This window comes from Onychostruthus taczanowskii, unplaced genomic scaffold, assembly GCF_017590055.1.
Source record: "Onychostruthus taczanowskii isolate IOZ18803 unplaced genomic scaffold, ASM1759005v1 scaffold43, whole genome shotgun sequence".
Lineage (NCBI taxonomy): Eukaryota > Metazoa > Chordata > Aves > Passeriformes > Passeridae > Onychostruthus > Onychostruthus taczanowskii.
Window position 1 is genome coordinate 1,746,786 of NW_024501792.1, and position 12,589 is coordinate 1,759,374.

General features: G+C 44.7%; 1 protein-coding gene across 1 annotated transcript; it reads left to right on the forward strand.

Moving 5' to 3' along the window:
• The first annotated feature begins 6,611 nt into the window (after positions 1 to 6,611).
• Positions 6,612 to 11,078, forward strand: BTG4 (BTG anti-proliferation factor 4). Its single transcript, XM_041413952.1, has 4 exons — positions 6,612 to 6,784; positions 8,421 to 8,558; positions 9,991 to 10,186; positions 10,902 to 11,078. The coding sequence occupies exons 1-4, from the start codon at positions 6,612 to 6,614 to the stop codon at positions 11,076 to 11,078; spliced, it is 684 nt and encodes a 227-aa protein (XP_041269886.1).
• Positions 11,079 to 12,589: the final 1,511 nt, after the last annotated feature.

Sequence of the window (12,589 nt, forward strand, 5' to 3'; positions counted from 1 at the left end):
TGTGTGTGTTAAAAATTAAGTATACAGTAAATTAATAATTTAAAACCAGACAGGATTCTTGGCCCAGGAAAATTCCTGAGGATTTCAGCACCAACTTCAAGAAATCCAAGATTTCACTTCAAATTACTAACACTGCTGTGGGCAGGTAAAACTCTGGAAACGAAGGTGCAGATAAATCCCATTATTCATGACTTTGCAGTAGGAAAAAGGGAGCTGGGAGTTTCCTGGAGCAGGGAATGCTGTGCCTTGTTTTGATGGCAGTGATGTTAGTGATTGTGGGCTGATGGAGACAATCAGCTAACTACACTGCCTGCAAACCAAGGACTTCTCCTGGAGCCACGGGATGCAGACCTGGAATGAAAGAAAACACTTCCAAGGATTATACTGGATTATATGGAATCACCTCTGAAGCAAGAAAAAAAATATTATCCAACACCTCCATGAAAACTTAAAGAATTCAGGACTTACCTTGGAGCAGCTTACCTGGGAATAATCCCCAAGAGGACAGAGTTTGGATGGAAATGATTCCATGGGAAGGGAAAAATGCGTGGATTCTTCCCTGTTCCTTTTCCCTGGAGCCTTTCCCTGGCAGAATTCCTCTGGGGATGCTCCCAGCTTTTCTCCTGGGTTGTTCCCGTCTTCTCTCAGGGGATGTTCCCATCTTTTCCTCTGGGATGTTCCCATCTTTTCTCCGCTCTCATCTTTTCTCCTGGGTGGTTCCCGTCTTCTCTCCAGGGATGTTTCCATCTTTTCCTCTGGGATGTTTCCATCTTTTCTCCTGGGATGTTCCCATCTTTTCCTCTGGGATGTTTCCGTCTTTTCTCCTGGGATGTTCCCATCTTTTCCTCTGGGATGTTTCCGTCTTTTCTCCTGGGATGTTCCCATCTTTTCTCCAGGGATGTTCCCATCTTTTCCAGTGGATGCTCCCACCTTTTCTCCTGGGGTGCTCCAATCTTTTCCCTGGGTTTGCTCTTGTCTTTTCCCTGGGGATGTTCCCATTTTTTTCTCCTGGAATGTTCTCATCTTTTCCTGTAGATATTCCCATCTTCTCCTCTGGAATGCTCCAATCTTTTCCCTGGGATGTTCCCATCTTTTCTCCTGGGACGTTTCCATCCTTTCTCCAGGGTTGTTCCCATCCTTTCTCCAGGGTTGTTCCCATCTTTTCCCTGGGTGGTTCCCATCCTTTCTCCAGGGATGTTCCCATCCTTTCTCCAGGGTTGTTCCCATCCTTTCTCCAGTTGTTCCCATCTTTTCTCCTGGGACGTGTCCATCCTTTCTCCAGGGGGGTTCCCACCTTTTCTCCTGGGTTGTTCCCATCTTTTCCCTGGGTGGTTCCCATCTTTTCCCCTGGGGGTGTTCCCACCTTTTCTCCTGGGTTTCTCCCATCCTTTCTCCAGAGATTTTCCCATCCTTTCTCCAGAGATGTTCCCATCCTTTCTCCAGGGATGTTCCCTTCCTTTCTCCAGGGACGTTCCCATCTTTTCCCCTGGGTTGCTCCCACCTTTTCCCCTGGTGCTCCCGGCTCCGAGTGTCCCCGGGCCAGCCCCTGCCTGGGAGCTTTGTGTACTGCTGTCACCATGGCCACCCCGCCAGGGGGACCCGGGGACAGCTCAGGTGGCCCCAGCCGTGGGAGCTGTGTTGCAAGAGAGGTTTCCATGGGCAAAGTCAACACGGGAAACACGCCCAGAGCTCGGAATTCCCACCCAAAGGGCCCCAGGGGAGGGTGAGCCCTGGTGGCCCTGGTGGCACTGGTGGCACTGGTGGCCCTGGTGGCACTGGTGGCGGTCCCAGCTGCTGTCCCCGGGGCTCCAGCCTGGTGTCATTCCCACCAGGAATTCCCAAAGCAGCTGGGAGGGGTGGGTGTCCTGTGCTGTGCCACCTCCTGCACCTCTCCCCTGGTTTTGGGGTCTGCCCAGCCACTGCTCTGGGGTCTGTTCAGCTCTGAAAATCATGGCACACACACAGGAAGAAAACCCAGAAAATTTAAAGAGTTGTGTCAACAGCTCTTAGACTCCATAAAATAAACCCAGGTAGCTTTGCAGTCTTTCCTTTGTTGCTTGATTTTAGAATATCCTGGGTCAACCCCACTGGGGTTTTTAGGTTTATTTGATTACTTAAATCACTAAATCTTAAATAAAATTTTAGCAATATGGAGTACTTTTTGTGGTGGTGATCAGAATCAGCTTCTGGTTCACTGCAGTCCACAATAATTATTTTTACTGTCTTAAGTACAGGTGTATAAGTTTATAACCTCCAGGCATGAGGTTTCTCCTGCCCTCTGATTTAGTGGTCCGTGGAACTGGTGCTTCTGGGTGTGACCAGGACAGTGAGCAAACAAATGCAAGCTGCTTTTCCCTCAGGAGATTGTCACTGAGGATGCTTTTCCCTGTGGAAATCACTCAGCATTCCTGATTTTTATATCAATAGCCACAAACTGCAGCTGCTTACCTGGAGGAACTGCCCGCCTTCCGCCGCCCACAAAAATCAAATGCCTTGCAGAGGGGAGCTGCACTTCTTGATTTCCATTTTTCATCCTTTAAAACAGGAAAACTGTAAAAAAACAAAGCCCTGCAGGGGTGGGTCCTGCCAGAGCGTGCTTGGGGGAGCTGTGTTTGCTCTTGGTTTGGGCTGCAGTTACTACAGAAACTGTCCCTGGGTCTGTCCCTGCCTGCCTCAAGCCCGGGCTTGCCTGCTGACCGAGGGACACATCTTTAATCTGGCTGGGAATGCTCCTGCCCAGCTGGGGGCCCATTTCAGTCCCACTGAAGGCTTTGGACACATTTCCCTGCTTTCAGCCAGCTCTGGATCAGTCCCGTGGATATCCAGGCGCTGGTTTTTAGTGGTTTGGCTTTTTAAAAAAAATTCCTAAAAAGGATTAAAACAGCATCACGTTCCAAAAGGCACAAACATCTCCTCATTCATCTCCTGGCTCCTCTCAGTCAGAGCTCTTGGCTGTCCCTTGGGTTTTGCTAAAGCTGCTGGGGTGAGAGCAGTTCCTGTTTGGATGCAGTTGGGAGCAGTGGGAGCAGTTTTTGGCTGCTCTTTGGTGGCTGTGCCAGTTTTGGTTCAGGCATTCTCCTCCTCAGCAGTTATTACCCAAACACCCAGGGCTGTGTTTTCTTCCAGCCAGCGACAGCTGACAGCTCTGGGAAGGATTGGAGCCTGATTAATGTCCCTAATAAACGAGACAGTCGTTAATTAGGGACATTGTCCTGCAGTGGGGTGCCACCATCACCCTCTGCTCTTCGGCCTTCTGTGACATTAACAGGAAAAAAATGCTTCAACTTCTGCATGGCATCAAAACCACCAAGTTAGAAGTTCTCTGAATCCCCATTTCACCCACAATTTGAACAATCAGAGCCAGCTGGGTGAATTGCTGAGAACTTTGCCCAAATTCCCCCCTGTTTGTTGTTTTAAACGTGTAGAATTTGACCTTCTGCCCATCCAAGATTTATCCCCTCAGTGCCTGGCTGGTTTCTCAGGTGAGGGCTTGGTTTGCTGCTCACCTGCAGTTCCTGTGCTGGTCATGGGAACAAGGAGCCCAACAGGAGGAGGAGGAGGAAGGGGAGGAAGAGGAGGAGGGATCCTGGTGGAACCCTGGCTGCTGAGGATTTTAGACTTCCTGTGCTGAAAGGATATAATTTTGGAAGCCTTTCCACAGCCTCAAAAGAACTCTGCATTTGACCTGAGGCCGTGGAGAAGCTTCCAAAATTGATGGACAGCACTGGGATGGTGGGTGTGGAGTTTGAACAGAAGTGTGTGATATCACAGGGTGGGAAATTTAAATACTGAAATACAGGATCCAGGCTTCCCTCTGATGTCCCTTGTGGATTCCAGCCCCTTATCACAGAATTTCCCCACTCACAGGAATTGAGGAGGTGGAGCAGGAGATGCTCAAAGCCCCGTGCTGGGTCTCCGTGTGACCCCAGCCACGTTTGGGGCAGGAGGGTCCCTGGGGAATTCCTGGGGCTGAAATGGGGCAGGGTCAGGAATGGGGAGCAAACTGTGCTCTCCCCACCCTGGCTGCTGCTGCTTTCCAGTGGGAATGCTGCTTCAGCTTGGGTAGCTCAAGAATAAAAGGAAATCAAGGTTGAGAGGAAGAGGTCATGGCTTTTATTAGGTTACCATCTGATACTGAGGCAAAATGATGTGAAATCAAAGAAATCAGACTTAATACCCAGATTTTGGCCAGAAAGACAAAATCATCCCTAGAGGAATCCCAATCTCTGTGTCTGGGATTGTCTAGGAAACCCGGAGTGGACTAAATTTACTGAGAAGAGCTAAAAAAAAATTAAAATTATGCGCATCATCCATCATTTTTAAGTGGCAAATCTTCCTCTTTGTCATTTCCCTGGACACCAATTTTGTCAGCTCAGTTAAAAACCCACAGATCTGTGGTGGCTGCCCTGGGTTTTTTGTAACACCTGCTTCTCCTGCAGTGATCAAAACTTTAAAGTCACTTGAGAGCTTTTATTTTGAGGGTTTTTTTTTTTAACATCTCACCATGGAATGGAGTTTTAAAAACACAGAAAAACTGATGTGGCTGCAGTGTTTGCAAGGGAACCCACTCAGTTAAAATGACCTTTTCAAAGGAAGTTTAACCCCCAGAATAAAACTCAGCCCTCAGGCACCAAGAGCCACTTTGGCTGTCCAAGAATGCTCCAGAGCTAATTCTGGATGCAGACAGAGTCAGAATCTGCACAGGCTGCACTCACAGAGGCCAGAGAATGCTGGGTGGAAATTCTTCCCAGCAGCAGTTTCCTGTTGTCCTCCAGCATTCCCCAAAAAAGCCCAGAGCAGGCTGGCCCTGCCCTCTGTGCTCCAGGGAAAAGGAAGGAATGATTCAGGGAACAAAATCATCCCAGGAGAACAAAATGGGGTCACAAAATTGGGGGTTCTGTGTCTGAGGAGAAAAAAAAAATAAAGGAAGTTTTTTCTGAGAGTCCCTTTTCTGTCTCAGACTCTGGTTTCTGTTTTTTTGGGTGGTTGTGGAAAGGGAAAGGTCCCCTCTGACTGAGGAGGTGTTTGGATATGTGAGACAAAGGAAGGGCAAGAATTTGGGACTGTTTGTGGTTTATTACTCATTCCTTAAAAGCAGAATTGCTTCTGAAAGCCTTGGTCTTGTGGTTTTTTTTTTTTTTTTTTTTTTTTTTTTTTTTTTTTTTTTTTTTTTTTTTTTTTTTTTTTTTTTTTAATTTTTTTATTTGTTTGTTTGTTTTTTTTTTTTAATATTTAAAAAAAATATATTGTTAATATTTTTTAATATTTTCAAATTTTTTTTTCTGTGTGATGCAAGCAAAATTAAAGAGCGAGGAAGGAGCGGTGTCAGTGGAGAGAAAGGAAATCCAGAAACAGCCAGAAATTTGTGGTTTGGGGGCACAGTTTGTGCCTTCAGGCTCTGAATTTCTCATCCCCTGCCTGGCACCACCCCAGCCTGAGGAGTGAGCCCTGGAACTGGGGGGCTGCACCATCCCCACCCCCCTTAGGAGCCACTTTTGAGCACTCAGCTTCTTTTTACTTTCATTTTTTCTTTTGCCTCCACAGCTCCTGGGGTTTTACTCTGCAGACACAACTTCCTGAGGCAGCAAAAGGGGGGGAAAAAAAAGGAACAATCAGCTGTTCTCTGTGCCAAACATTTGAGGAACTGAGACATTTTCTGTGTTTTAAACGCCTGAAAAACGATATAAATCTGTGCTGATAATGGGAATTAGGAAGATCAGCGATGTGATAAATCCAGAATCAAGCAGTTTTCTAAATAAGGAACGCCAAATGTGAGGGTTTCACATGGAAAATAATAGAAAAAAAAATAGAAAAAGAAAAAAAAAAAAAGGAAGCAGGAAAAGGGAAAAAATAGAAGCAGTCCAGGACCATTCTAGTAATTAATTAATAAGCCTGGTGCTGTTTTCTCGTGGTGAATATTAAATATTCCACAGGGATTTATGGGGTAGACTGGTGGACAGAACAGAATTCAGCATGGAGTCTGTTAAATCACCCTGAGAGAGGGAGCTGGTGTAGGAAAGAAACCAAGGAGACTGGGAAGATTTTGGAACTGGCTGTTAATTAATCCAACACACACCTGCAGCTCCTGCCCACCTGAAGGCTCTTACATTCCTCAGCTCCATAAAAACCTGAGCCAGCCCTGCTGGGGAAGGAGGGAGGAGTTTTTGGGTGCTGGGGTGGCTCCTGTGTCTGTGCTCCAGGGCCCTGGGGGTTTTAGCTGATTTCTTGGTGCCTCTCTAAGCTGTTGGTGAAGTTTATCTCGAGTTTTTAGTGTCTGTGCCGTGAAAAGGTGACATTTTTGGTCTTTTTTTACATAAAAAGCTCTCTATTTGTAAGGCCTGCTGCTTGTGATATATGTGACAAGTAAGAACTATTATATTTTAAACTCTTTTTTTAAAATATTCTCTCTTAACTTGCTTAGTGCAGGTACATTCTAGCAATGCATTAAATATCCCAACCCAAATTTAATCTGCTGTTTGGCAGTCAGGCTTCTCCAGGCTCCTTCTGTCCTGGCCTGTGTGGATTTTGCAGCATCAGTTTTTGGAAGCTGGTCGTGCCTTAATGTTATTAAACTTGTGTGCTGTGGCGTTCCCTCTCTGCTCCAGCTGAAGATGAAAGATGAAATCGCTGCCACGGTTTTCTTCATCACCAAGCTGGTGAAGAGGGAGGACAGGCTGAGCAAGCACAAAATGGAGAAGTTTGCAGCCAAGCTGACCACGCTGCTGTTCGAGAAGTACAAAAACCACTGGTACCTGGACAACCCCTCCCGAGGCCAAGCCTTCAGGTGAGAGGGCTCAAGGGACAATTCCTGGAGGCCTTCAAGTGAAATAAATAATGCAGAGCGAACCGCCAGGATACCCCTGAAGGTTGAAAGATGAATTATTAATTGGTGAAAGTTATTTTGTTTATTTTTTAACCTGTAAATGTGTGATTAGAGGTGGAAAAGTAAAGCAGAAATTTTTTTTTTAACCTGTAAATGTGTGATTAGAAAACTGAAGTGGAAATATTTTTTAGATGAATTATTAATTAAAAAGTGAAGCAGAAATTTTTTTTTAACCTGTAAATGTGTGATTAGAGGTGGAACACTGAGGCAGAAATATTATTTTTTTCTACCTGTAAATGTAGGATTAGAAAACTGAAGTGGAAATATTTTTTTTAACCTGTAAATGTGTGATTAGAGATGGAAAACTGAAGCAGAAATATTTTTTTACCTGTAAATGTGGGATTAGAGGTGGAAAAACAGAGGCAGAAATCTTTTTTTTTTAACCTGTAAATGTGTGATTAGAAAACTGAAGTGGAAATATTTTTTAACCTGTAAATGTGGGATTAGAGATGGAAAACTGAGGCAGAAATATTTTTTTTAACCTGTAAATGTGGGATTAGAGAACTGAAGTGGAAACTTTTTTTTAACCTGTAAATGTGTGATTAGAGATAGAAAACTGAGGCAGAAATATTTTTTAACCTGTAAATGTGGGATTAGGGGTGGAACACTGAGGCAGAATTTTTTTTTTTTTAACCTCTAAATGTGGGATTAGAAAACTGAGGTGGAAATATTTTTTTTAATTTGTAAATGTGGGATTAGAGAACTGAGGTGGGATTTTTCTTTCTTTTCTTTTACCTGTAAACATGGGATTAGAATACAGAGGTGGAAATCTTTTTATTTTACCTGTAGATGTGTGGTTAGAGAACTGAGGTGGAAATCTTTTTTTTTTACCTGTAAATGTGGGATTAGAAAACTGAGGTGGAAATATTTTTTAACCTGTAAATGTGGGATTAGAGGTGGAACACTGAGGCAGAAATCCTTTATTATTAACCTGTAAATGTGGGATTAGAGGTGGAAAACTGAGGCATAAATCTTTTTTTTTTTTACCTGTAAATGTGGGATTAGAAAACTGAGGTGGAAATATTTTTTTTAATTTGTAAATGTGGGATTAGAGAACTGAGGTGGGATTTTTCTTTCTTTTCTTTTACCTGTAAACATGGGATTAGAATACAGAGGTGGAAATCTTTTTATTTTGCCTGCAGATGTGTGGTTAGGGAATTGAGGTGGAAATCTTTATTTACCTGTCAATGTGGGATTAGAGAACTGAGGTGGATTTTTTAAAAAAAATTATTTTTAACTTGTAAATATGTTATTAGATAGCTGAGGTGGAAATCTTAAGACCAGTGTTTCAAATAGCCCCTGGCTCCCAGGATGCAGAATTCAAGCTGTCTCAAAGCGACTTTTGGGGTGGTTTTATTTCAAACACTAAATCAGCGACTTGCCTCATCAGCTATTGATGAGAGCTAAAAGCCAGCTCCTGTTTGAGCTGATAAACCATCTTGTGAGGCTGAATTTCTGCTTGGGGCTCTAAGGGAGAGCATCAACAGCCCAAAAGCGACAACAACCGGAGATTTTGGGCGCGCCCTGCCGTCCCCAGGTGCATCAGGATCAACAAGCACCAGGCTCGGGATCCGCTGCTGGAGCGGGCTTGCGCGGAGAGCGACGTGGACTTCCAGCTGCTGGGCCTGCCCGAGGAGATGACGCTGTGGGTGGATCCCTTCCAGGTGTGCTGCAGGTGAGCTCCGCCTGGCCTGGCGCTGGGCGTGGGGAGGAGGAGTGCCGGGTCTGACGCCGCGTGCTCAGGAGGCTAATTTATTCATTTGGGACCATATCGTGTTAAATGATGTGTTAGATATTAAATATATGTGATATAATTTAATAGAGTATGCATGTCACTATTTAATTTAATATGTTGCGTGGTTTAACGCGTGGTTTAACGCGTGGTTTAACGCGTGGTTTAACGCGTGGTTTAACACGTTGTTACCTGACATAATGAATTGTATGTTTTAATATATAATTGATTGTGTTATATAATTGATTATATAATTGAATGTATTATATAATTGATTATATAATTTAATGTATTATATCATTATAATAAATTATATAATACATTAAATTACATAATAAATGATATAATACATTAAATTATTATTATATAATTTCATGTGTTATATCATTTTTTATGTAATTTAATGTATTATATCATTTTTATGTAATTTATCATTTATTATATAATTTAATATATAACTTAATATATAATTTATATATGTTTATATATAATTATATATTGAATACATAGATTTTGAATATATACTTTTAATATATATTTATCTATTATATTATATATATAATATGTAAATATATATTATGTCTTAAATTCTATTAAATACTCTACTGTACTAAGGGATACAGAAAGGCTACAGACAGAAGGGTAAAGAGATAATAATGAAAACTTGTTACTCCCTCCAGAGTCCTGACACAGCTCGACCCTGATTGGCCAATAAGTCAAAATAACTCACAGCAAAAACCCAATAAAACAACCACCTGTGGGTGAACAATCTCCAAACACATTCCACATGAGCACAACACAGGAGAAGCAAATGAGCTAAGAATTGTTTTCCTTTTCTCTGAGGCTTCTCAGCTTCCCGGGAGAAAAATCCTGGGTGAAGAGATTTTTCCAGAAAATATGACTGTGACATTTTGGGAGCAGAGGCTGGCCAGAGCTAAAGGAATAAAGTGGGGATTCATTGAAAGGTTTTTGCATCTTGGGCAGTACAGGAGCCTGGCCAAGGCTCCCCCCAAGATGGTACTCAAGTCATGAGTTTTCACATTTTTATCAGTTTTGCTCCATTTCCACGTTGGGTTCATTGTCCAATTCCAGCTCCAGGTGTTGCAGTCCCACCCTCCCAGTTTGCTCTCCTACAATTCTGCTGTTTGCACTTTTTGGGCTGAGGCTGCAGCGGCGCCCTTGATTTTGGGGCTGGAAAAGGATTGTTCTGTGTGACTGAGCTGCGAGGAGAACTTAGCTGGGGGCTGACAAATGCCAGGCGCTGGGTGTTCCATCAGCCCAAAGCTTCTCCCAGCATTAACCCCTGAGGGTTTGGCGCCTTGTGGGGCGAGCTGGCTGCTGGCAGAGCAGCAGCACCCACCTGCAGCCCTTGCAGGTACGGCGAGAGGAGCCGGCCCTTCACCGTGGCATACTTTGATGGCGAGGAGAACCCCGAGCTGCCCCAGCAGATCAGCCTGGCCGTGGGCAGGGCAGCCCTGGACTGTCACTCCAGCACCTCCTCGGATGAAGAGACCTTCAGCAAGGAGCCCAGAGCCATCCCCACCGTCAGCAACCCCAACAGCATCTACCAGGTGAGCTGGGGCTCCTGGGGACTCCTCATCCTAAAATCCCTCCAGAGAGGTGATGGCAAGGGGGGGTCAGGCTCTTCTCTCAGTGACAGGATAGGAGGAAACAGCCCTGGGCTGCTTCAAGGAAAGTTCAGATTTAATTTGTCCCCTGGAAGGGTTTTCCAGCCCTGGCAGGTGGGGTCAGGCTCCTCTCCCAGGGTCAGGATAGGAGGAAACAGCCCTGAGCTGCTCCAAGGGAAGTTCAGATTTAATTTGTCCCCTGGAAGGGTTTTCCAGCCCTGGCAGGTGGTGTCACTGTCCCAAAAAATTGTGCACAGCCTGGTTTTAGATGTCAAACTTGTCCGTGCTTTGTGAAACAAAGTTTAGGAGCTGTGGCCCTGTTTCTTGCTAATTCTCTTTACATCACTCCATGTGTTTTAAGAGCAGTGTAAGAACTATTTGAAGAATTGTTTCCATGAAGAATTGAGTTGTTTCCACGGGGTGCTGACCAGCCCTGATGGATCCACCATCCCTGGGGAGGGTTTCCAAGTTGTGGCCCTTGGGGACACTGCTCAGGGCTTGTCCTTGGAGGCTTTTCCCAGCCTCGGTGGTGCTGTGGGTGGGATGAGCTTTGGGAGGAGGCAGCTGGAAGGACTGGGGTGGGACTGGGGTGGCCTGACTGCTCCCCCACCTCCCCCAGCACATTTTAACATTTTTTCCCCCCTTTTTTGCTGCTGAGTTTGGTGACTTCTGCAAGGCTCCCCCCCAGCCCTGGTGGCAGTACCTGCACAGGAAGCCCCCCGCGGCCGAGGGCTCCCACTTTGGCCAGCACAGGGGCTACAGGACCTACAGACCCACGGCCACCTTCGCTGGCCCACGTGTGGACAGGTACCACTGGATCAACACCAAGAGGTAGAGCCGAGGCTCCTCGGGGCTTGTGGAGCCCTGCTGTTATGAGGGGGTGAAGGCTGGCACTGCAAAACCTCATAAAAACAGCACTTCCTGTGGAATCCCTGTCTCTGACTCTATTTATCCATATTTTGGGGGATTTTTGTTTGTTTTTTTCTTCTTCTTCCTGGATTTTAAATGTTTTTAATTGATGTTAACATAAGACTGAAGATGTAATGTGAGGCTCTGCTTGTGAGTTAAAAAGGAAATGCATAAATCAATAAATCTGCTGATGTTTTTTTATCAAAGCCAGCTGCTGGTGGTGCCTTGAAGGGTGTTCAGGAGATTTTTTGGTGCAAGCACCAGCAGGTGAAGGAAGATAAAACACCCCCAAGCTGCTTTGAAAAACACTTTGCTTCCTTCTGGCAAAGGTGTCAGAAGCCAAGACCTAAATGTCACCAGCAGAAGTGTCTGGGGTATTTAGTGACTCACAAAAATATTTAAATTCTGCTGTGCCCCCATGAGTTTTGTATTGATGGGGGGGGGGGGAAAAAAAAAAGAGTTTTGAGTGATTTTGCTCTTCCCTCACTTGTTTTTTATCTACCCTGGAGGCTGGGCTGATGTTTCACTGATTGGGAAATACTGAATGTTTCATGTTTTGGGGTTTGGCTCTGGAATTTGGGAAGAGGACAGACTCACTCCCCAGGTTTAAGAGCAGGAATGGTCCTGGGCAGTGCATTCCTGGCTGGGTGGGAGCACAGAGCTGAAACAAGGCGACTTCAGAAGTCGCTTCAGTGGTGGAAAAGAATATTTCTTGCACTTTAAGTGTAATTAAACAGAAATAATTAACCCAAGTAACCGTATCTGCAGTTTTTGCTGTGTCATAAAATCAGAAATCTGCAGCTCTCAGCTGCAGAGGCCTCAGAACACCTCGTGGAGTGATGCATTAGTTTAAAGAATAATTTATTTCACACTGGGACTTGAGTGGTTCTATATTTTGCTGCTGTTCCTGGAAACCCTGACTCTGGGATTTTTGCAGCTATATTTCTTCTCAGCGCTTGGATGTGGCCAGAAATGTCATTTCCTGCAGCCAAAATCTTGTCACTTCCATCCCTGCACTGCTCTCCCTCCTGATTTAATGAGCCTTTGGGATGGAGGGGAGAAACACTGGAACTGAGGCAGAAATAGAGATTTGCTTTGGGATGGAGAGGAGAAACTGGAATTGAGGCAGAAATAGAGATTTGCTTTGGGATGGAGAGGAGAAACACTGGAATTGAGGCAGAAATAGAGATTTGCTTTGGGATGGAGAGGAAAAATACTGGAATTAAATCAGAAATAGAGATTTGCTTAGGGATGGAGAGGAGAAATACTGGAATTGAGGCAGAAATAGAGATTTGCTTTGGGATGGAGAGGAGAAATACTGGAATTGAGGCAGAAATAGAGATTTGCTTTGGGATGGAGAGGAGAAACACTGGAATTGAAGCAGAAATAGAGATTTGCTTTGGGATGGAGAGGGGAAACTGGAATTGAGGCAGAAAT

What these genes read in the sequence shown, in the direction of transcription:
- BTG4 (XM_041413952.1), top strand. Translation starts at nt 6,612, where the DNA reads ATGAAAGATGAAATCGCTGCCACGGTTTTCTTCATCACCAAGCTGGTG. An exon ending in TCCCGAGGCCAAGCCTTCAG is followed by an intron (nt 6,785 to 8,420) that starts GTGAGAGGGCTC and finishes TGCCGTCCCCAG; the next exon opens with GTGCATCAGGATCAACAAGC. An exon ending in CCCTTCCAGGTGTGCTGCAG is followed by an intron (nt 8,559 to 9,990) that starts GTGAGCTCCGCC and finishes CAGCCCTTGCAG; the next exon opens with GTACGGCGAGAGGAGCCGGC.